The sequence below is a fragment of the Pipra filicauda genome, unplaced genomic scaffold (genome assembly GCF_003945595.2).
Source record: "Pipra filicauda isolate LSUMZ 115617 unplaced genomic scaffold, ASM394559v2 scaffold284_size963001_pilon, whole genome shotgun sequence".
Lineage (NCBI taxonomy): Eukaryota > Metazoa > Chordata > Aves > Passeriformes > Pipridae > Pipra > Pipra filicauda.
The window spans coordinates 741501-765697 of record NW_024104403.1 but is presented as its reverse complement, the minus strand read 5'-3'; the positions used below and the strand labels follow the sequence as shown (position 1 = coordinate 765697).

Genomic DNA, 24197 nt, shown 5'->3' with positions numbered 1-24197 from the left:
AAATGGATTGATAGATTAGGTCTGAGACCAGTGAACCATGGAATCAGAGGTTTGCTGGAAGGAGTTTATTACTCTTTAATATTATTCTTGGTCTGGTGTCAGCCAAGAGCGATGAGCTAGATTATCTGAAAGTAAGCTGGATGCCAAAATCAGCATTCTCCTCATTTATCCACCTTAGTCTTCACAACATCTACTGTATGTATTATGAAGGTTATCATAAATGCCTGATGGAGACATTTTGTTTTGCTGCCTTTTAATTTGTCTGCTAGTATTAGTTCTAATTACTAGACACTGAAGAGAATATTTCACTGTTTATTGCCACAGCAAATCAATTTGTTGTGCTATATGGACAAGAAAAAAATTAGAGTGGAGTGACACAGCTATAATTTGTGAACATTTTCTGTACAACCAGAAAAAGTATAGGTCGTCTTAGCTTGGTTGATCAAGTGTAGAGAAAAACAGATGGGAGCAGAAAGAGCAGAAAGACAAAGTCATTACAAGGTTATAGTTCATGTATTGTAGCTCACCTTGAGTAGAAATTATTCATAGATTACCTGCAGTGACATAAAATTTCCAGCATGTCAGTGCAACTTAGTTTTAGCCTGTAGTTGGAACTACTGCAATTGCCAGTGCTTTTATCTGTGGGGTGGAGGGGAAAATATGTTGGAAAATGAATGCTATAGTTTGATTTCTGTTCTTTCAATTTGAAATTAGAATAGTATAACCAGCATTTTGGGGAACAAAAGGTTGATACTTTCTGAATTTAGTTTCTTTTAATGAGTGACCTGATTCCATTAAATATGATAAAACCTTTTGTTATGCTAAATTACCTGTTACAGTCTGTCATAGATTGCTAATTAGGTGTAGTCCACATTCATGTTATCATCAGCCATATCAACAAATGGTTTCACTATGATAAAATGTGTTTTGATGTAAATGTTCACTGGACAAACATGAGAATGTCACAAGTTCTAAGAAACAAGTATATATAGGCTTAATTTCTTTTTATTGCTAGCAGCTAGCATTAATTAAGATTCAAGAACTTAAGCAAAGAAAAGTATTTAGGAATACAGTCATGCAGGGGTAAAAAAGTATGTACTAACCATGATTAAATAGATGTATGTATGCACACTATATATATCACACTATCTTACCAACCATATTAAAATTACTTTTTGTTGTTGTTTGCCGTACAAATCCAGAATATATTAATCATATATTTAAGAAGTTATGCCAAGTACTTTGAATACAAGAAGTACTAACTGTTGATACATTTGTTACTACATTGGGGTAATATTGATGTATCTGAATAACCAGACATCAAATAAGTCATTTTAGGCAAATTCTTACACATTTTTCTACACTGCGACAACTATATATTTGAGAGTCATTTCACGTATAATGAACAATGGTTTGCATACTGTTGCACACCAATCAATGACAATCGTCTGGGCTTTTTAAAGCTTCAGTTCCAAGACAGATGCTGCCATTGTCTGTCAAGTGTTTCATGCATCTCTTTTAAGGAGGACTATAGGGGCCTAAAAATCAATGTTGTTCACAAGATAAAGATTATACTTCATTTATATAGGCCTGTCGAGGTAGCAACATGCCTATGTAATTAGAATTCCCAACAATGAAATAGTCTGAAATAAACTTCAACTTTCCCTTCCCTTTCCCCCTCCTTTTTTTTTTTTGTAATTTTTCTCATAGTTTTAACAACACCTTTTCAAAAATTCATAATCATCATTACCTAGAGAATGGCCTGACTACAGTTAAACTAAGGTAACTCCAACACTCTCAGCTTTTCTATTAACAGCACGTTTCTTACCAATGTGCTAAACCAGGTAATTCCTGAAGAACACCCAAAAAGAAAAGCAAATTCATTGTTAGTTGTTCCTTGTGAGAAATGTCAGCTGGGTACTTGGCAGTTGAGATCACTCACTACATTTGGAATACTAACGTTACTTTTTTCTTTAATTTTTAGCAGAATAAATAATTTGTTGGTAAGAAATGCTATAAATATTTAACTGTAGATAAAATATCAACCCACTATAATTATTCTATACTGTGTGAAGATAATGCAAAAATAAACCCCTGCTTATTTACTGTGGATATAATACAGTTTAGCTATACATTCATTATCCAACTTACTATGTAGCAAAAAAATAAGTAAAGCAATTGGATAATGAGTGACCTTAGGAAAAGGAGGGCTGCAGAAAAGAATGGTGAGACAGAGCAGCAGACTGGAGGAACCCTGTCACATGGAGGGATCAGAAGTGTTGATTTGCCAAACAATGAGGTTACTCTTAAGTATGTCAGACAGGGTTTATCGTACCCCATTAACTAACCCTGTTGTGTTTCCCTGGGACGTGGCACCAGCACAGCCAGTTCTGTGCTGGATAATATCACTGTGGCCTGCCATGTTGTGAGATCCCAACATATTCATAAGACTCTGTTTTCCATGTTAAAAAAAGGCTTTGACTGACAGGCTCAAAGTAGCTGTTCAGACCAGGCTACCAGTACTGTGGGTGAGTGCTGGAGTTTGATTGCCTCATGGACTGTGTGTAGCCTGAGGGGTATTTATGGTACTTTCTGCCATAAGCCAGGGAAAGAACAATTGTACTTTTATTTAAAAATAATTTTCCTGTTGGAATATCCTTCATTAAAAATCACTGAAGGAGCTATACTGTAAAACCTTTGAGGCTGCTTTTGGATTTGTGGAACTGAGTAATAAAAAGACATAAGGAAAAGAAAATCATGGACCAGATTATTTAGCAGAGATTTAAGGTGGAGGGTCTTGTACTCAAAAATGTCCTTGACAAAAGAGAATTGCTGGGATAGTAGAGAGCAGAGTGAATGAAAATTAGTTGTAAGTATTACATATAAGAAGCATACAGATATTCAGAAGACTGATATACACAGTCATACTACCATGGAAGAAAACCAAAACAAATCTTTGGGATGGGGGAAAGGTTTTGTTTGCTTTTTAAAAAGCTAGTCAGCCAGATGAGGCAGAAAATTGTTTAATGCGTTGGTTTTGTGGACTGCCTCATTTTTTTGCATTGATGGGGGAAAATAGATTTTTTAAATAAAAATGAAACTTGAAAATATTACAAATACACCATTAAGATGTTTTTAAAAAAAAACCAAACCCAAATAAACACAGGTCAGGTCCTGAGAGGCTTGCAAGGAACCACAAAACACTAGGTACATAGCAAATAAAAATCTTCTCTATGTATTTTAATAATCTTCTTTAACCTTCCTCTAATAATACAGTCTTTACTCCAACCTTGTCAGAGACACTATGGCTCATAAATATTCATAATTTTAAAGAAATTACATAGATTTTGCTTTAAAGTCAATATTGAGTTTGTTAATGAGAATGGCTTAGTTAATTAACTAAATGGCATCCCAAACTGAACTTATATGAAACTCTTTCTTACACTGATTGTTTTTCATGAAGAAATGATGCATATAAATTAACTTTTCGCTCTTCCATTTTAAATCATTCTTTTGTACATGCTATATGAGTGGTAATTTTGAGCAGATAAAACTTTTGGAACAGTCGCTGTAAGAATTTCTGTTTTATGCAATCATCTTACTAGTGCTATAGAAGTATCAGTTATGACTTATCAATAAGTAGGATTGAAGTTTGCATTTAATAGCTGTTATGTTTATGTTAGTTAGTTAGCTAGTTAGTTAGTTAGTTATCTTAGTTGTTCTTTGTTATCCAGGTCCTCACTCAGATAACATCAAAATCTTCATTCAATCCAGTTGTGCTCTGGGCTAAGCAGAAAGTTTCCTCATTTCTTTATACAGAATACTTCAATTTTTCTCTGTGCAAGCACTTCTGATTTTTCAAACCTATCAGTTATCCTATGTTGGAAGACCACTTTCATGAACTGCTTTGTATATCTGAGTGACCCTCTCAAGTGGGGCATAAAAGAACTGCTTTTAACAGTGTTCAAAGATACCCCATAACATATTTTTGCTCATATTCATTGCAGTTTATTATAGTTTATATTGTTATGGATATCAAGATACCTAAATTTCTTATCAGATTCATCAAAGTAAGATCCATTTATAAGTGCCACTCTGTTATTGAGAGTTTAGTGAGGCAGCAAGCAAAAGAGCACTTTATCTAATATTGAGGGAAAAGAACCTGACACATTTTTGCTGCTGTTAAAATGTGGAAATTTGGGATTTCTTTGCTCTCCACTCACCACTAAGAAAATACTCCATATTCTTTTTTGAAAAATTACATGCTGGGGAGATGCATCTCCTCATCTCTATTCCCAAACAACTGGGTAATAACACCATTATTTTCTCTTTCGTCATTTCAGGTAAACAGGGAATGAGGTTGACATTGACTTGTGAGAGAGGAGCGATATATTCGAAATCAGGCATTGGCCACTTGAAATATAATATATACAAGTAATTCAAGTGGTTTTCCTTTCATAAATAGTGATGCCTTACTAGTAGTATAATTAATCGAGTTCATTCATTTGCAGTAACATTTCTGCTCTCTGCAAAACTATTCCCTATTGTTTGTTCTTTTTTACTTACTGTCTCTGCCTAATAAGTTTCAACTTTTTAATTTTGAGCATTGTTCCTGAGTGAAATGATTGAGCTGTAACTCTACAACCATTATTTTAATTGATACTCCTTTAATTGAATCTAATTTCTGGATATTCATAAGGAATTAAACCTAGCAGTGAAACAGAATATGATTTTATATCAGGTGACATACTTTATACAAATCCTTCCTCCCTTTATACCTCCTATTATCATAAGAATTGGTATTCTTTTCCATCTGTGGATCTCTAATTCTTCCCATAATGCATGAACACAACCATATGCAGACTGAAAAATAACTATCCAAAGCTGAAGTGGGAAATAGCAGTGGAAAACTGGAGCATGTGAAATGATCAAGGATATCTCTACTGTCAAGATGAGCATACGTATGGTTTTGCACCAAAGTCATAAGATTGGGGTAGGGATGGAAAGAACATAGTAGTGTATCATTTAGGCTGCTTGTGAAGGATCATCATCCAAGACATCAGGTTCAGATGGAAGAGAAACAATGAAAGCAATGCAAGTGATCAAGTACTTTTAGAATTCATAGGGAGAAGAAGATCCAGACTTTGAAAGTATGCAATTATTCAAATTTCAGACTATTCTTATGTTTTGAGAGATATCATTTTTATGCTGGAGATTTTGTTGTGTGGGGGTTTTTTTCTGTGTGTTTTAATGTAAAGAGCAAAATTTGGAATACGTAAAATTAAATAAGTGGAAAAATGTTCTGATAGTTTAAGATTAGAATAAAATTAAATATTATGAAGACCAGTGTTGGTAAAATTAAGCTCTTCTGCTGTTTCCTCATTTAGAGCTTAAATATTTTCTATTATTATGTAACTCAGCTTCTAATTAATTAACTTAATTAACACTTGAACTAGAGTACAAAATTTTAGATGTATCACATGCTTTGAGATTAATGTTTTAACACATATCACTGAAATTATATAGTCCTTTGATGTTGAAATGGAATTTGTTTTCTTTGAAGAAATAATTCATACTTCTGTTGTTTCCACTTACAAATTTATTTTGTGCCTTTGGTTGCAAAATAAGGTGTGTTTTCAATGTTTGTCTATTACTGAATAAGGCAAAGTTTAAAATACTTAATTTGTATGCAAAGAGCTAACCCAGATTTTTAAAATTCCTTTTTTCATCTGCACCCTGCCTTCCTTGCCAGCCTGTAACACTGCTTCATCAGGCCTGTGTTCCGTTCTAGGCAGATCTAGGGGAAAGCATCTCCTGTAAGGTGTTGCCTTATGGCCGCTGTTCCTACTGGTCTTCCCTCTTAGAAAAGGACATCAGCCCTCCAGTGATAAAACCTAATAAAAGGAGTCTTTCGTTAATAGGAGGGAAAGAGATAAGACACCAAAGGGAACGAAAGTGTCTACCCCGAGACTACAAATGAATGAAAGGAGGATAGAGCCCAAAGCAAAAATGTGAAAGAGGGTATTGAAGTGGGACACTAGTCACTGCTCATTCATCCCTGGAGGCCTCTGAGAACTTGTAGGAACTCGTTGAAGGGCCCAGGGACAGTATGGGCAGTAGAATTGCTGTTGTGCCCACCAGCATTATAATCCCACCTCAGGGGTGGAACTCCTGGAGCCGTGACTAACAAGCTTGAAGGACTGTGACTAAAACACTAGGGAAGATTCTGGAGGATCCCATCTCCATGTGTACTTCTCTGCCAGAGAAAGGGCATAAATCTGAACAGCCAGTCATCATGTCCATGTCCATTACTCCATGGAGGTTTTCCCAATTTATGCTGCTAGGGAGCGGCAGAATTAGCTCAGGAAACAAGCTGTCTCCCAGGAGACAGTCTGCAACAGTACCTTGGCTTGATAGGCAGACTTGTAATTAACTTAAACTCATCAGGCTCTAATTTGATTAGCCAGCTTGACAGTTTGATGCCAGAGTTTAAAAAAAGCCCAAACAAACCACAACAAGCTAGCAAATGAAATCCCTGATAACTGGAATCTAAGACTCTGATTCCCACACAATAGTATGTGACACATTACCTGGATCTTACAAGGTATTGCCTTGTTAAATGTTTATCTGTAGCCCTAACCTGAGTTTGAGGAAAGTTCTTTCTTCATTTACTGTTGTTCTTTTTGTCTCTGTGGTAAAATTAGATGAAGTTAAATTTCTGTATGTAATGAAACACTTCATATGGACATAGATTTCTTCATTTTAATATAGTAAAAATATTTTAATCCTGTATTTGTGCTATAATTTTAGAGCAGGAGACAACATGTAAGAAGAGGCTACATTTACTTAAATCTCAATTTATCTCTCATTATGCATGGGATAAATAAATGTTCTGAAAAGAGTAGGTTGAAGTGCAGTTGCCAAAACCTAATTGTTCATCTTCTGCTGTTCTAGATCGAATATACCTTAGTATCTAATTGGTTACCTCTCTCTCATCCCCCCACTCCCCAAAACCTCTACGAATTTTTCTTCCTCTGTCCTATGATAGACCCAAAATGCTTGATTAATGTTGATTAGAAGTAGATTAATTTAAATTTCAGATTTCATTTCAGATCTTCAGAAGTCAGTTTGGGTTTTTATCTGCCTATGACTACTTATCTGCTTTCAGTTGTGTTTCTGTGGAAATTATTTACATTAATATTAAAGCTAGTAAACATTGGCAATTAACATTCAGAAGTTGTAAGAAAGATGAAACTAATCTTGTATGAAATTAGGCCAAGGTCTGCATAAATATTGGTTACTACATAAGGGAAATGAATGCATTTTTAATTTTTTTCTTTCGTTTCTTGGGTCATTCTGGAAAAGCAGAGTTTTTATTACATTTAAAAGATTAGGAAGATAGAAAAAGAAATTTTACGCAGGGTCAATTTTTATTAAATAGGATATTATGGGGTAGCTATAGTGAATAATGGAGATAATGTAATATATGGCAAATTGACTTCTTTAATTACAAATATCACTTAAGTACAGTCTAATAAATCACATGCAGAGTATATTTAGAGGAGTTATTTTGGTACCGACAAATCAATATTATCAAAGCAAATTTTTAAAGAAATGTACATGTCACAATACAGTTGTGTTCTTTCCATTCTCTCAGATGGTGGTTGTTTGGTTTTAGTAACATTCATTGCTTTCATGACTCTGAGTTAAGATTTATTGTCCTCTGAAAAATTTTGTCATTAGGAATTAGAGGTTAGTACAGAGCACTAATACGTTTGTTGCTGGGCAATATGATGGCAATGCTTCCATTAATGCTGCTTAACTTTAGAGGGAATTTGTATTTTTTCACGTGTGTCAGAAACCTCATGTTTTGCTACTTTAAAGAGGGTCACTTTGGTTAAAAATGTGCTTAAAAACGTTTCCATTGATATGGAAAACTAGCCATATTTCTTGGCTGATTTTGCTAATGAACTGCCATTGTTTTGTATCTCTGCCCAGTCCCTATATTTGCTGTTGTGATATTTTTTGTTTTTAAAGTACAGATGGTTTCTCCCCTAGTATATCTTTGCAACATTTCCCATTGTGTAGTGTTGTGACACCTCACCTCTCTAGCTATAGAAAACAATCTGGGAAGGACAGCATGGAGCTTTGTCTTGGCTTATTTATTTTCAACCTGTTCCTACATTTACTCCAAGTGCTGTTGGATTTGAACTATGCTATTCACTGATTCTTAATTTTTAATATTGTTGGCACAGAAGAATGTGCTTAGTTAATTCAAATCTCACTGCTTTGAATGCAAATCAGAGAACCAAGTGGCCTGATCAGAATTGACGATACATTTCTTCATTATTTTTCTTCATTTTATGCATCTACTTATGCATATTTGGACCAGACTGGCAACTCTAAACATCTTATAAGAAAATATATGCTTATAAGTATTTACATTCAAAAGAGGAGGAAAGGTTAGATATCATTCAAATGATCAATTTCGTATTTTCACTTTGTTTTTCCTAAATAAAAATTGACCTTTAAAACGGTTTAGGATACCAAGATAACAATTTTTTCACCAAAAAAATGAATAAATCTGATACTAAAATGTGATTAAAAAAAATCTCTTTTGAGTTTGTTTTTTTTCTTGAGTGGATCTGCTTTTTCTTTCTGTTCTTTCTATCAGTATATAAAACTTGTATTTTAACATTTTATATGAGTATATATGTGTGTAGTGTTAAATTGTTTTGTACTTTGTTTGTTGTTGGCAGTTTTTTGCCACCTAAACAATGGCTTCTGGTATTTTTTCAGGTGTCCAAAGATCTTCCAGAGAAACAAAAAGAAATAGAGATTCTGCTAAAGGATTTTGTTGAACTTGATAAACAACTGAATCAGGTGATATTGTGGGTCACGCCTGTCAAGAACCAGCTGGAGCTTTATAACAGAGAGGGTCAGCCAGGAGCCTTTGATATTAAGGTAAATTTTCTTCCATTTTATAAAAGCATTGGAATCTCAAGTGGTCAAAAATTCAGTTGCAGCATCAACTGTTTAGCTTTTATTGACAATGTAACTTTGAGACAGAAGTCAGCAATGGTCCCCAGAAGTTCAAAGCTTTATGAATTAAGGAAAGCTTAAATTTTTTTTCATTAAATGGTTTCTAGTGAGAGGGCAGATTAGAACCAGTGGTTCCTAGATATAATTTATTATTTTTCCCATATTATACATGAAACAATAGACCCAAAAGTTGATGCATCAAATCATAATACAAGGTAAACTCAAATTCAGAATATCAATTGGACCATTTAAGCTATTTCATTAAAGCTAATATGACTACATGAAAATCAGAATATTTAGGACCATATCATGGTTCTCATAGTGCAAGAAAGGATATTTAACTGCACAGGTAATGCTCCAGGAATCAATAAAGCTGATTGTCTAGTAATTGTGGGAAAAATATTTGTAATCTGATCCTTGATATGTATTTAAGTATAAAAAAGATGCCTGTATATGAATTGAGTGAGGCCAAAGAAATTAAAGATGAAAAATGCTGGTTAGAATCAATTGGCCTGCTGGATATATACTTACACATTTTGGCCTTGCATTTTGTCTATAAGTGTATGATCTTATCTTCACATAAACTGGGAAAATATTTAATGTACAATAGATAATTGAAATCTATGAAGTTAAAGTTTATAGTAGCTCAGCATCTTGTTCACCTAGATAAAGATTTAACAGGAAACACTGAGTTTTGTATGAGTTTTGTTTTTGATACTGCAGTTTTCAGTGAAAAGTGAAAAAATGTAAATATTCAGAACTTGTATTTTCTTGCATGAATTGAATAATACCTTCTCCTTAAGATGTGTGGTTTTGCTGAGTATGTTGATTAAATTCACTTTAACTTATTTTCTATTAAGGAACAGTTTTAATGCTCAAACACTTCTTAGTCATACAATCACATTATATAAAATAGTGAATCTCAAGTCCTGTTGTAGTCCTATTGACAGAATGAGTTCAGCAATTACATTAATTCTCTTTCTAAAAGATAAAATTAGTATAGCTCTTTGCAAATGGCTGCATATGTATTGAATGACTGATGGAATTTTGTATATTGTATATTCTTATCTTCTGTATTTTAACAAAAAATTTTAGATTATTCATCCATTTTTTTATTCTGTTTCCTTTATTTCTAGAATGATTCCACATTCAAAGTTTATATAAAATTTAAAGCAGGGATAAATTTCTACAAGTTATAACAGTATTACTTTTCATATTGCTTATGAAATATTTTGCTTGTCTCTTTCAGTCCTGTAATCATATAAAGCATGTTAGCTTCTTATTTACATGTTATCCATCTTTATTGCTTTTAAAAGATATAGACTTCTTTAAAATGTTGTTGAATGATGGTTTACCCAGAATGTAGTTTTTTTTCAAGGAGAGAATCTGTTACATTAAACACTCTTTATTAATTATCTCTGAAGGCAAATTACATTCTTATAACCTTCTTCAGGTTAAGAATAAGCAGACTAAGACCATTAATAATAACAAAACACATTAAAAATTAGTAGATATAATTCAGGAAAGCAGCCTAGTCTTGACAACGTTCAGTTTTACACTCAAATTCAAACACGTGTTTCAGACCCATGCTAACATTCTGCCCTACATTGAGTCAAGCCTCTGCATACACATCCTCTTGAATTATTGTTGAAATGATTATGTTTGTGTCTTCTTAAGTTACCATCCTGTATGGCTAATGTGCACCTTTAAAAAAGTAAGGATGTGCATCCTACCTATGGAAGGGATGTTTTTAACAAATCTCTGGTGTTCCCAAATACTGTATAAATATTCAGCATTTATTCTACAACAATTTTAATTCCTTCACCAATATCCAGAGAACACTGAAGTATCTGCTATAGGATTTCATAACTCTTTTTCTCAGAAACAAGAATGATTCCGATGAGCACCTAGTGGAATGAAAAGCATTTTATTAATCTTCTTAGAAAAGAGACTGGATAAGAAATTTTACAAAGAATCTTTTTGAGTATTCTAAAAACCTGGAACGTATGAAGAAGAGGTTTAAAACTGACAATCAAACTTGTAAATATAGCACTCGAGTGAAAAAGACCAAGTTCATATAAGTCCTCAGACTATTTTAGTTATAGGATTTTACATGATGGTTTACAAATTTTAATTTTAATTTCATTTAAGACACTGTCTTTTGTGAAATTTCTGTCAATGTTCTTCATACTCTTACTGAGCCTGCAAGGTAATGTTCTTCAGCTTCCTCCTCAACCATTAAGTCGTCTCCTGTCTCTTTTGTTTTCAAAGTTATTTTTTGGGGAAAAGAGTTCCAAAACTAACATGAGTAGCAAGGATTTGGAGTAAATAAATATAAAGTATTGTAAGGATATTAATTTCTAAAATTCACAAAATATTGATTGTTAAAAATTTTCTGACCTCAGAAGCAGGTGAATATAAATGACGAGAAAAACGTGGGGTTGGATAGGTAGAAGAGAAAGACGATGGAAATATGTCTTTGTTTTAAACAGATACCCAGAGTGTCTTTAGCTACTTAGCAATATTATATTAAAGTAATATACCTGTTTAAAGCAAGTTCCTTGCCTTTTCTTACCTTTAGGAAATTCCAATTACAAAAATGTGTTGTAGCTGAAATTAAACTAAAGTGCATCTAAAATATCAATTAGATATTCTGACAGAATTTTCCAAAATACAGTGATTTATTTCTCTGAAAACCATAGCAACTTTTGCTTCTGGCATTCAGCTATAATCTGATAACTATCATTGCAGTTTCCTCCATAAATCAAGGGGTATAATAAATGCAGGTCCTTATCAGATAATCTGATTTAAACTTTTAAATAATATTGATCTCTATAATATTTGCATAGTAAGTATATAGAGGAGACTATTTGTGAATTTCACATGCATAATTCACACTAACTTTCAGTTTCTGTGAATTAATACTAATTTAAAAGCTCGTACTTTTTTCCCACCTCTGCAAAAATCAGCTATTAAGAATAGATGAGAAGTACCTTAAATTTACTTAGCAAAAAATTTAAATAATTAAATCACCAGCAGCACTAACCTTTAATGGTGGCACAGAAGTTATTCTGTGAGAGTCACAAAGGTGCAACCAAAGGCAATATTGTTAGATATTGTTACAGACAACTTCACAAAAAGTAAGACGTTTAAGACTCAATACATGATTGGGCTTGGTGACAGGTAGAGCAATTAAAAACCCTCCTATGGATCTTAAAACTATGTCTCAATTTTAAAAGTGTTCAGGACCATTGTTAGGCCTAGAGGTCAGCTGGTGCAGCACAGTTTGCATCCTTTCAGAAACAGTCTTAACCCTCAGAAGAAGACAGTTGCATCCAAAGTGCCTGTTGCAGCCTCTGTGGTTGATGCCAATCCCTGTCCATGCCTGGTCACTGCCTCAGACTGTGCAGTTTGTCCCATGATGGAAGCAATGCTCCCAATTTAATGGTGTGGGCAGTCATGCTGAAGAATTTTACTTGTATGTCCTCTCCCTTTTTAGTTCATTACTCTTGGCACCACATAAAAATTCAGGGAAGGATGCAAACAAGTTATATGAAAATGAGAGGTTCAGTGTCACTAGCATACTTCATTTTCTGTGTCATTTGACTTAGTCATGCTTTCAGATCAGAGAGGTCTCTGGATCTGTATGAGCTCAACCCAGGGTGCTGACTGTGACCTTCCATGTAGCATGAGGTTATGAACATGATAGCACTTGCTTTTGGGGTAACAAGACCACTAATAATGTTAAATTCTTTAATCTAGCAGTTTTTCAGTTCCTGAGAAATGGTCTCTTATGCCTCTGCCCTCGTACATATCCTTGCAATGCTGAATCCAGATTGGAGCAACCAAGGACTGTGATTGTGTCCCACCAAAGCTCTGCAGCCTACCTACATCCTGGATTTCAAAATCCCATTAGCACAGGATGCCATAATGCATGTTCTTGCCCAGTATCATGCGCTCTTTCTGTTCTCTCTCATTTATTAACCATTCATTATAGAGGTATTTGCAAGTGAGTAATTACATAGCATTATATCAACCTCCTCCAGTCCTACAGAATGGTTCCAGATGCTTAATATCAGTTGTTTCCTAGACTTGTGCCTTAAGTTTAGTAAAAAAGTACATAATAGGAGAGGCTATTTTCTAATTCAGTGTAATGCAATTAGGAAACAGAAGAAGATGCAGACATAAAGAGATTAGACAAGTCCAGCATGTTCCTTGGTCCCCCTTTTGGAGAAAGACCGTGTGGTGACCAAGGAACATACTGGGCCGCTTCATAGTCCTACAATCCCTGGAACATTTTGTGTCATTTGAGGCTTTGGGCAGCATCTTAACTTCTAAAGTATGTACATACATCAGTTTAAAAAGCAGCAAAAATGTTAAGAAACATATGAACACTATGAAATTGTTGAAACAAACTTTTTTAAATTATTCAGTCCTAAAAAAGCATATTGTAGTTTGCAACAGCATTTATTATAAAATACTCTCCCTTCTGAACGAAAATTTTTGTTTTCTTTAAGTTCATTCTGCTATCGTAACTCTATGCCTACTTCAAATAATTACAGTATGGCTCAGGAAACCCTAACATACTTTTTGCCAATATGATTTGTCTTCATAATTTTCTTGACTGTAATGTAGAGTCTGCAGTGGCACAATTAGAACCCGGACCTTCAGTTAAGCATGATAATTTTTACCAGTGGTATCAAAAATCACACTGGGGCCATAATAACTAATTTCTCAATAAGGGTGGACAAAGGATTCTTCATTCTCAGGATTTAGAAAGCATCTGTACCAGTATTTGTTTCACTTGTGATATTATTCCTAATTACAGTTCTCTTCTATAAACAAAGAATTTTTAAAAAGTTAAGGAAACTATCAAAATAAATCTACATTGAAATGCAGATTTGCAATCTAAAAAATTAAAACTATTAGGTTGGTTCTTAAGGGTTTTTTTAAGTATTGAATATTTTTTGTACCACACTGACATAATTTTCATTTTATATATTAGCATCTTATAGACTGTGCCTGTGAAATACTTATGTATATGCATGGAGAAGCTATGAAATCTACATCTATAAGAGTGTCTTGACTCCTCTGCTTGTGAACACTGGAACTCTTCCAGATTTGCAGTGTACCAGCTTCTCATGCATCTAGAATATATTTCATATTGTGTCTTTTACAACTCTAGTTTTCCAAGCTTAACAGTATGACTGTCTGCATTCATTCTTTGACCTGGATTTACCCTCATTCTGGTAGCTATTTTGCATGATTTAGTATTCATACTTCACAAATTTAGATGATATCATCATGAATTTCCAATTTTACAAAATGGTGCAAAGAAAATAGTACAAAAGTTGCCTACATTATAGCTTAGAAAAAGACTGAAGTACTTAACAGTACAGCTTTGTTTACAATACAGCTTCTGCCAGCACTTGTGTCTAAGCTGTGGGTGTTATAGTCATAGTCATTGGGTACAGCCATGGCAGGAGACACCTTCAGCACCTACATGCTGAAGTTCAGCTCTTACTATGTGCTTGTTTTTTATGTGCTGGTTCTTTTTTTCAGTAACTTCTCTCAATACTTTGACTATGTGAAGCCCATTTTCCTGATCCTTCTTTCAGTTTATGTTGAACAATTTTATTTTTCTTAGCTGATTTTCTGTCTTTGTCAGAAAAAAAACTGCAGTTAAAGATGTGCACTTTCTAATTCCTGAGCATTCAAATGTGTTTTGTTGGTTGTATTGTCACAATCTTTATTCATATAAGTAAACCTTTTCTATTTTATTTATATAAGTAAAGCTTAGTCGTATAAGCTTTTCAACTGTTAATGCAGCCATATCATCTCAGTGCAAAGCTGAGGCCCTGCAGGATAACATGGGTGATATGAGATACTGTGTCCCAGTGAGGGAATTTTGACATAAGGAAGTTTTATTTAGCTTTTTCAGATCTGCCTGGTTCCCGATCCAGACATCAGTATCTTTACTTTTGCCTTGTCTTTTGGGCTCTCCGAGGGTAGCTTTGCTTCTTTCAAGTCTGTGGCAGTTTCATAACATTTTGATATATATTTCCCAGGGTACTTTGGCAGGTTTTTTGGGCTAGAAATGTATGGGGATGTGGATACCTACCTAACAGCAGGAGATACTAGATTAGCAGCAGATCAAGCTGTGTAGCAGTTACTGAGGTGTGGACATGTGCAAATTTGGAATAGCATAGTCTCCACTTTTATCTTAGACATCAACAAACATTCTGCCAGGTATTCTTTTAGTCAAAAACATTAACATAAAAAAGAGCCCTTAAAACAAGCTCACAAATACTACTGAACTTTTAAAATTTTATATGAAACCTGTATACAGAAACAGTCCCACCTATTGCATGATATACGGCAACTCTGCAGCTGAGTTTGAACAGACAACTATTCCTCTGCTCTGAGATATGCACAGCATTAGTATAGTTAGTTCAGTATAGGGTCAGAAGATACTACTCTGGTCATCCAGTCAGACCTGCTTTATAAAGTAATTCTTTATGTTTTCTGGATTATTTTCTGTTTGAACTGCATCACACTTTTCTCAAAAATACTGCTACTAAAAAAAACCCAACCAACCAAACAAAACCAAACCAACCAAGACTGTTTTTTCATTTCCACATATGAGCAGTCATCCACACCTTGTGGTAAATTACTTCAGCAGTTGAGTTAAAAACCTGCACATTTTTCGTCAACTGAGTTTTTTTAGCTTCATCTTTCTGTCACTGCTTTGTTTGCCAAACTAGACAGAGGTCCAATACTGCATTAATAGACAGTAATCAAGTTCTTTCCTAAACTCTGTTTGTTCACAATCAGTACTGTTGTTCTAATTCAGACAAGAAAGCAAATATGGAGTATCTAATTAGTATTAGTTCAAAAAGCAATTATTGTAGTGGTCAAAGCAATTATTTTTCTGGTCTTGATAATAATGTGGTTGTATCTAATCACAAACTTCTTTTGGCTAAATCAGATAATCAGAGTCTAAGTAGGTGGCAAATGTTGCTATAATGGAAGTTATAGTTGCTTCTGCATTCTCTCCTTAATGGAATATTTAAGGACACACATGAGCACTCTGAAATGTGTTTATTCTAATCCAGCCATCCAAATTTAATATACTTAAACCTTTTAGGGATACATTATTCTGAACATGTGGATATAGACCTATACTTTACACTTTGAAACAGCTTTGCCTACGGCATCAACAAGCTGTGGAGCTCCAAAGTTGTGGCTAAAGGAAGTTGTGCAAATGCTGACCTTTATATCCTCCTACTGACTGTTCTGCTGAGATTTGTTTACTTCACCTGCAAGAAAAAGAAGGAGAATCTTTGGAGGGTAATAAGTGATACTTCACTAGCTAACATGTTAAGAAAACACCTAGGGAAAGTCTAACCAACTTTTTCTCATGATTTATCCTAGTTTTCTTTTCCTCTAAATATTTATTTCCCCATAGTCCTGTTGGATTCCAATTCTGTGTATGATAGGACTCTAAGTCATTGATAATTTTGATTAGAGATTCCCAAATATTTTGCTTACAGGAAGAACTTTAGAAAGCTTCAAAGAACAGTTAGATTTAAAAATCAGGTTTCAGAATAACAGAACAAAAACAATAGGGCTTTCTTAAATATATGAAAATCAAAATGACTGAATAAGACAGACCAAAAGTTAAAGCTTTCCTATCACAACCTACTGCAACTGTGACTAAGATAAAATTAACATTCTACAATCTGCTACAGTCAGATTGCACTTTTTAAATGTAGTCCATGTAACATTTGCAGTGTGCTAAGGCTTTAGAAAAACACCTTAAGTGGGAGCTGAAGGCTTTTTTTACACTTGAAAAAGAATAATTTCTTTCTAATATGTACTTTTGTGCATCTGCACATAGTAAGGCTGTTTCATTGTGTTGTGATGTAGTCAACAAGATACTATTAACTAAAATTATTTTTAGAAACCCAAATATGTAAAGAAAAGAAAGTATATTGCCTAGTAAGATAATAAAAGCTTACAAATAGGCTAACGCTTATATGGGTTTAGTTGCTGCTAAATTTTAGTTGTTACTGTGGATTACTTGCTTTGGTATTTAGTGTTTGAAATCTATGGGTAAGTATTTTATAAAGTCAAATGGTCTAACTCGTCTGAAAAATTTAAGTTTACAGAAAAAAGTACAGTAAACGTTCTGAACTTTAGCATTGTAGTACATTTTGTGTCTTTTAATCAGATAACATTGCTAAAATTAAATGAAGTTACTATGCCATTTTCATAGAATGTAAATAAGTAGGGTTATAATTTTACAAAGAAACAATGCTCTCTATGGTGTAAAATCAAAGACCATTTAAATTATGGTGTTTCTAGTTGTCTTTAGAGAAAATAAGTAGTACAAGGTTAGGTTTGTGTTGTTTATCTTTCACGTATATAAGATACCATGTATTCATAATTGACTCCAATTAGCACTGCATATAATAAATATCAGTGTACTGAAATACTTTTAAAATATTATTATTTAGCTCAGTAGTCTCCCTCGTAATTGAAAATATCTTTATAGATTATAGTGCTAATTGTAGATTATAATCTACTAAATTGTGTCAGTTTTAATACAACCTGAATAATGCCAAAATTATGTCAGAAAGAAAGATGTAGAAAAGAAAAAGCAAAAATCAAATTTGGGAGGGTTTATAGAACTATTTTATTTTATTTGTTTTATCACAATTTTTTTCTGTTTTAATCCTTGAGTCTTTTTCTCCTGGATAAATTCTGCATAAGCAGTCACTTTTCTAAGCATTCACTTGCTGGTAGTCCTTGAAAATAGAAACAAAACTGTGGTGAATAACAAAATATAACCAGTATTAGTAGGAAAATTTTGAATGTACTTTCAAAAGCAGTAGTGGGATATATTGTGACTACTGTCCTCTGCCAATGTAGTAACTACCATTAAGTTATCTATGGTTATATAATTGGAAAGTGCTCTTGCAATGTCTATGATGTGCCAGGTCATTACCACCACTACATATGGCTTTGATCTGTGGTTCACAAAACCATATAGGTGGCTTTAAAATTGCATAAAATAAAAATTGGGCTGGAAAGTTTGATTATGAATGGAACAAAAAATAAAAATATGCTTATAGAATAGTAAGCAGAAAATACAAATTAGGACTCATTACAGAAAAATTGAAAATAAATGCATATGTGTAACTTCTGTATTTAGACATCCATCAAAGTAATCTTAGAAATAGTTTAGTAAAGTACATGTTAGCTCTGATTCCCATACTTCAGTGTAACAAAAAGTACTTTGGTGAGAGGATCTTGAAAGTTACCAGCCTGTATTGCACAAAAAATAATGAAGAAAACATTGTGTGTTCTAACTTTTTCCCTCAGTCTCTCGTGAAAACTGCTTGGATACTGGATTTTTTTTTGCATTGTTAAGCTATCTCCTCCCAAGTGAATTTGAGGTGGAAAATATTTCTCCTGAGTTTCATTATGTGAACTGCATTTGGGTGATTTTTAGAAAGGAAATGCTAAAGTACATAACTGGCAGTATTTTGAAAAACAAACTCAAAAAACCCCAAAATATTTTAACCTTTTCTTTAAATGTTTGTCTAATGAGCAAATCTAGATAATTTCAAAATAGTTATCAGGTCATCCAAGGAATTAATATGGAGTTACATCTAACATTTGTATAAGTAGAACTCTGTGCTTGGCAGAGTAGAACTCAATGTTGGGCAGAAGGCTGACATTTCATTTTTAATCATCCTCTTTTTGAATTTGTCTGATTTTTCAATTCAGCACATACATATTATATATATATATATATAATATGGAGATTCATTGTCTTTTCTGCATAATCCAATGAAAACAAAGTCTCCTCAGCAGAGGGAGGAGCTAAAGATAGTCGAATGCTTCAGGACAAATGCCTTTGGTTTGCTCCGGATCTCTGGAAAGTTACAGATTTATTGGCTATATGTGCAAGACTTTGATAGTAACTTGCCAGACAGACAGTGAGTGTCTGGTAAAAATCCTTTTTGATGGTATCTCTTCGTCTGAATTTCACACCTTGAATTTTTCAACAGGAAGATGGGTTCTGCACTGTGGCTGATGCTATCTGTTAGGCACACAGATCTTGTGATTGTAGTTCTGTGGCTAGAGTTTTGTTGAATTCTGCATTTTAAATGCTGTTTCACCTTCTGAGTTATCTGTTATATCCTCAAAATCAGCACTTAGTTTTCGATTGCCGAATTATTCTTCCTAAATTGGCCAAAGAATCCATTAACTAGTTTGTGTCGAAGTATACATAAACCAGCTTTTTTCTTCTGCCTTTTTAAATGTTTTTCTTTTTCTTTCTTTTTTTTAAACAATGATGAAAAATGTAAAAAATACACAGGAAAATATTTATAAATAAATGAAAATAGAGATATTTACCTAACCTCATTCTGTATTCCTCTCCATCTGTCTGGTTGAACAAACCACACAGTGTTAGTAAAGGGATACATCGAGTAAACAGTATTTAGGTTTTTTCTTTCGCTTTCTGAATTTTGTTTCAAAAATATGCATATTACCACTATATAAGTTTATATGGGGTTTATTTACATTTAATACTTTCACAGATTCTTTGCCATTGCAAAGATTTACTCCTTGGGCTAAAATGACCTGGGATGCTCAGCTTGACTCAAATTCCCCTGCTGTTAAAAGAGAAACTGGAGATGCTCTATTCCAGCCTAATCAGACAACCCTACCCTTCATGTTCTATAAATGTGTGTTGATGGTGCTCTTTACCTCTTCAGAAGAGCTCAGGATGTGTAGGATGGAAGGAAAGATATGGGGAGAGGGCACGAGGAAGAGGAGGGAGGTAGTAGTTCCTCCACCTTCTACCTGTTAAAAGCCCTAGGAGTCAGCATGCCTCCTACTAACCATAGGAGAAGGTTAAAGCTGCATTTTCTGGGAATTTTTTCAGGTCTTTGTTTCAGCACTGCCTCTTCCCCTGCAAAACAATTTTCCAGGGTGTTTTGACAGATGTAGGTGACTATAGATGATGAGGTTGTGAAAAGAATGAACAGAAATGCGAGTCCCATTTGAGGAATGAATGGAGAAATGACACTCTGGATAAGAAATGAGTTGACAGAATGCAGAAATTCATGTTTCTACTGCTAGCTCACTGAAAATCCTTCTGACCCTTTCAAATCATTGTCTCCAGACAACAATAAAAAAACCTTTGTTTTCCAGCCACCTTGACTCCAAATCCTCTTGCAATCTCACTGCTCCTTTCTCACTGCTTACTCAGTTCCCAAATCTTTTCTTTTTACTCCCTTCTTGCCTCTGGGTTATCACTCACCCCTCCTGCACTCCTATATACTTGAGTCCTTTTCCAAGGCTTATATAACCTTGATTTTTGCTTATACTGCTAAAGAAGCTTTGAACTCTCTCTAGGTGTAGAATTTATATGTTTACTGTCTGTGGTGGTGACTTGTCATATATTTAAAATAACATATTATGTTCATTTTTGCCAGATAAAAATTGGTCATCCTTAAAAAAAATTGAATACCTCTTTATTCTTAAAAAATAACTTGCATTTGGATTTTGTCCTTGATAACTTTGAATGACAATAAGAAGACTGTCAACTCTTCTCAATCACTTCATTATATACTTGACAACTTCCAGTTAGAACATAAGACAAAGGCATGGCTGAGCAGTAGCAAACCTAATTCTAGATAAATAAAAGAAAAATCACCCACAGGAGAGAATGAAAATGCCAACTGGACATTGGTGTATTTTGCCTTTCATCAACCTTCATTTGTCACTTCCTGCTTGACAATCTAGGCCAGATAAGTCAGATTTTAATGTTTTACTTATTCTTTTACCTTTTCACTTTGCTGACATGCTTTTAAATGAATAGTTTTTGTATACAATAAGGGGTAGTATAGTTTGTCCATAGGAGCACATTAGGAATGTGTACCTCAGAGATCCATCCTGCTGTATTCTGACATCAGTGCCTGATTTGGCAGAAGGCTGACCTGTGAAAGCTTCTGATGATATTTAAACTTTATTTAATCTACTCCTATTTTTAATGCACTATTATGACCTGCAATCAATGTCAGTCAACTCATAGCTGATATTCAGTGACTAAATCAGTTACTGCTCTTTCCAGAAATTTTCCTGTGGGACTTTGAGGAGCAACCTGCTCAATGTTTTGTTTGTGAGCTCTGAGCACTTAAATTTTAAGCAGTCGGTATCCAAATCTCTTCTAAAGAAATCTATTGCAAGTACAAGAATATTAAACAACATTAGCTGCAGATGGATTGTAAAAATGTGACAAAACTTTCCTTACCCAAAGAGTAATCCTTGTAAATTTTTTAATCTGTAACAGACTTTGCAGCCTTAAGGATGGATTGCAGATACTCTGTCCCAGTATCTCAGGAAAGGAAAGATTTTTGAAAGGTGATCCAGTATTTGATGTGTGGTAGTATTTTTCTAGGAAATAATGGATAATAAGTCAGGATGTGATTTCATTGTTGAAAGCAAAAGCTTTTTACAAGTTGCTTAGAAGTTAATGATGTTGTACATCAGCTTTGTGTTTTAGCTTCCTCCTTGTACTCTTGATAACAGCCCAGGTCTGAGTCCCTGGGAAAAGTGTGGTTAATGTAAGCAAGAGAATTAATATAGGAACAAGCTTACAGAAATGATAGGGCAATTTACTAAGGCTCTAGTGAAGTCAATAAGAAAACTCTATAGCTTGCTGCAGTGTAGATAGGTTGTCTGAGATAGGAAATTTCCTTTCCTATTCACAAAATACAGCTTCCTAACATTCTCATCAGCTATTTCATATGCTCTTTTCTTAACAGAAAACCTCCTTTCTCTTCTAAACACAGTTCTTGAATGGTCTTAGACATTATTCTTCTTGATAATAGCATATTATTTATGTAAGTCGCTTTTATTTTGTAAGATTATATATTTTGCTCTACTGATTACATGCAATTTAAAATACTGGAATCTGAAGAAGAACCAATACAAATGACCACTTATAGCTGCATAAGGTCTTGCCACCTTTGTCTTAATTTGCTTTGAATTGATTGCTATGTAATAAATATTAGAGGCAGGGAGTGTATATTTTCTCAGTTTTTTTGGCATTGGAAACTATATGAATTTTTGGTACCTGATGGATATTTGAATAAGTTTGATATTATTTTGGCTGATATTTGAGTAAAAATTGGTTTATTTTTAATTGCTGTTTGAAGTAAAAATAAAAATGTATACCTAAAGCGATCTTAGTTCTTTCTCACACTAAAGTTAGTGATAATATGGAAATCACTCAATCCTGTTGCAGATACTGTGTTAAACTTCCAAGTAAATGTAGCTCTGATATTGGATATAGTGCTGTAAAGCTTAACTCTGTAAGATACTCTTGTAAAGAGAGTCAATTTGCTGCACAAAAATGTTGCTGTTCAAGTTGCTTGGCGGGGCAGGTGGGAATTCTTTCTAAACTATTGTGGGTTAATGATGGGAAGTATCTCAGCCCCACACAGCTTCTTGCTCACTACCTGCCCCTCCTGCCCCCCCCCCCCCCCCCCCCTTCCCAGTGGGATGAGTGAGAGAATCAGAAGGGCAAAAGTGAGGAAACTGGTGGGTTGAGATAAAGTTTAACAGGTAAAACAAACCTGCCCATGCAACCAAAGCAAAACAAGGAATTAATTCATCAGGTCCCATGAGTAGGCAGGTGTTCAGCCACTCCCAGGAAAGCTGGGCTTGTACACAAGTAATAGTTACTTGGAAAGACAAATTTACTCCAAATGTACCCCGTTCATCCTTCCCCACAGTTTTATTCCCGAGCATTAGAGAACAGTCTGGGATAGCCCTTTGGCAGGCTGGGGTCAGCTGTCCCCACTGTGTCTCCTCCTAGTTTGTTGTGCACGCTCAGCCTGTTTGCTGTCAGGGCAGCATAAAAAACAGAGAAGGCCTTGATGGTGTGTAGGTGCTGCTCAGCAACAGCTGAAAGATCCCTGTGTTATCAACACTGTTTTCATCATAAATGCAAAACATAGTGCCATCCAGGCTGCTGGGAAAAAAAATAAGTTCATCCCCAACACATCCATGTAAACCTGTGCTGTCTGTGGCTGTTGTTTAACACTGGGCACCACTGAATAGCATTTACTTACTAGTTCTTTTCGTTCCTTACTTTGCAATTAGAATTTTCTTCTTTCAGGCTGAAATTAGTGGTTGAGATTCTAAAAAGATTAGCTTCTGATAATGTACTTGTTTATGGAAATTTAAAAAAAAAAAAAAAAACAAAAACCAAAACAAAACAAAAAAACAGGTGCCACCACTCAGAGTGTGGATATAACTTATCCATTTGCATTTGCAAATCAGGCAGTTGAAAATGAGGAAACTGCATTTTTTCTTAACTATAAGAATATAAATTCTATTTACTGAAATCTACCCCTGCTTCTGCTGTTGGAGTAATGTACTGCAGCAGTCTTTGCCATTTCTTCCAGTGAAATATGTCACTGTAACTGTTCAAAGACAAATGGGAGAAATATATCCTCATGAATATTCTTTTTAAATTATATATTAAAGATTAATACCAGAAGATGGGGATATCTAAAAACATATTACAATCAATAAACCAATGTTAGAACAGTAATAGATTTTGGGTTTTATTTCTTTTCTAATTTTCTTTTGTAGCCAGAAACTCCTGTGAAAATGATTCCTTATTTACTAAACTTGAAAAGAGAATGAATATTTGCATATAAGCCCTGACCAAAGAGAGAGAATAATAAGCAGTCAAGAATTAGTTGGTAAAATAATTAGATATGTCACTGCTTCCCTCACATGTTAAATGATTTTTAAATCAGTTTATCGAATAAAACTGTCATTATTTGTGCAATGTGAGAAAAGAAACTCTGATTTCTCTATCCTGTTTGCAAGAAGAAATAAACAATTTTCATTACTCAATAGTTTTATAATTATCACCAAATTTCACTTGCCAGTCAAGATGCTTATGGTGTACTCCATATCTGCTACTGGGTCAACCTAAGTAACTTTTCTTCCTCTGAAGCTGTTATCCTGGAGCAGCTAAAAGCACACAATACTAAGAGCTAGTAAAATTATTGGGACTTCTCTTATTTTCTTGCAAGAATTTCTCATTATTTTTTCCT

General features: G+C 34.2%; 1 protein-coding gene across 5 annotated transcripts in view; it reads left to right on the top strand.

Annotated features, from left to right (window-relative positions):
• The window catches only part of LOC113989701 (dystrophin), a 553659-nt gene that overhangs the window by 167436 nt on the left and 362026 nt on the right, over positions 1-24197 (top strand). For all 5 annotated transcript variants that reach the window (XM_027724535.2, XM_027724552.2, XM_027724569.2 and 2 more), the window contains exon 5: positions 8800-8964. In XM_027724535.2, coding sequence (XP_027580336.1) covers positions 8800-8964 — 165 coding nt within the window. The remainder of the gene's footprint in view (positions 1-8799; positions 8965-24197) is intronic.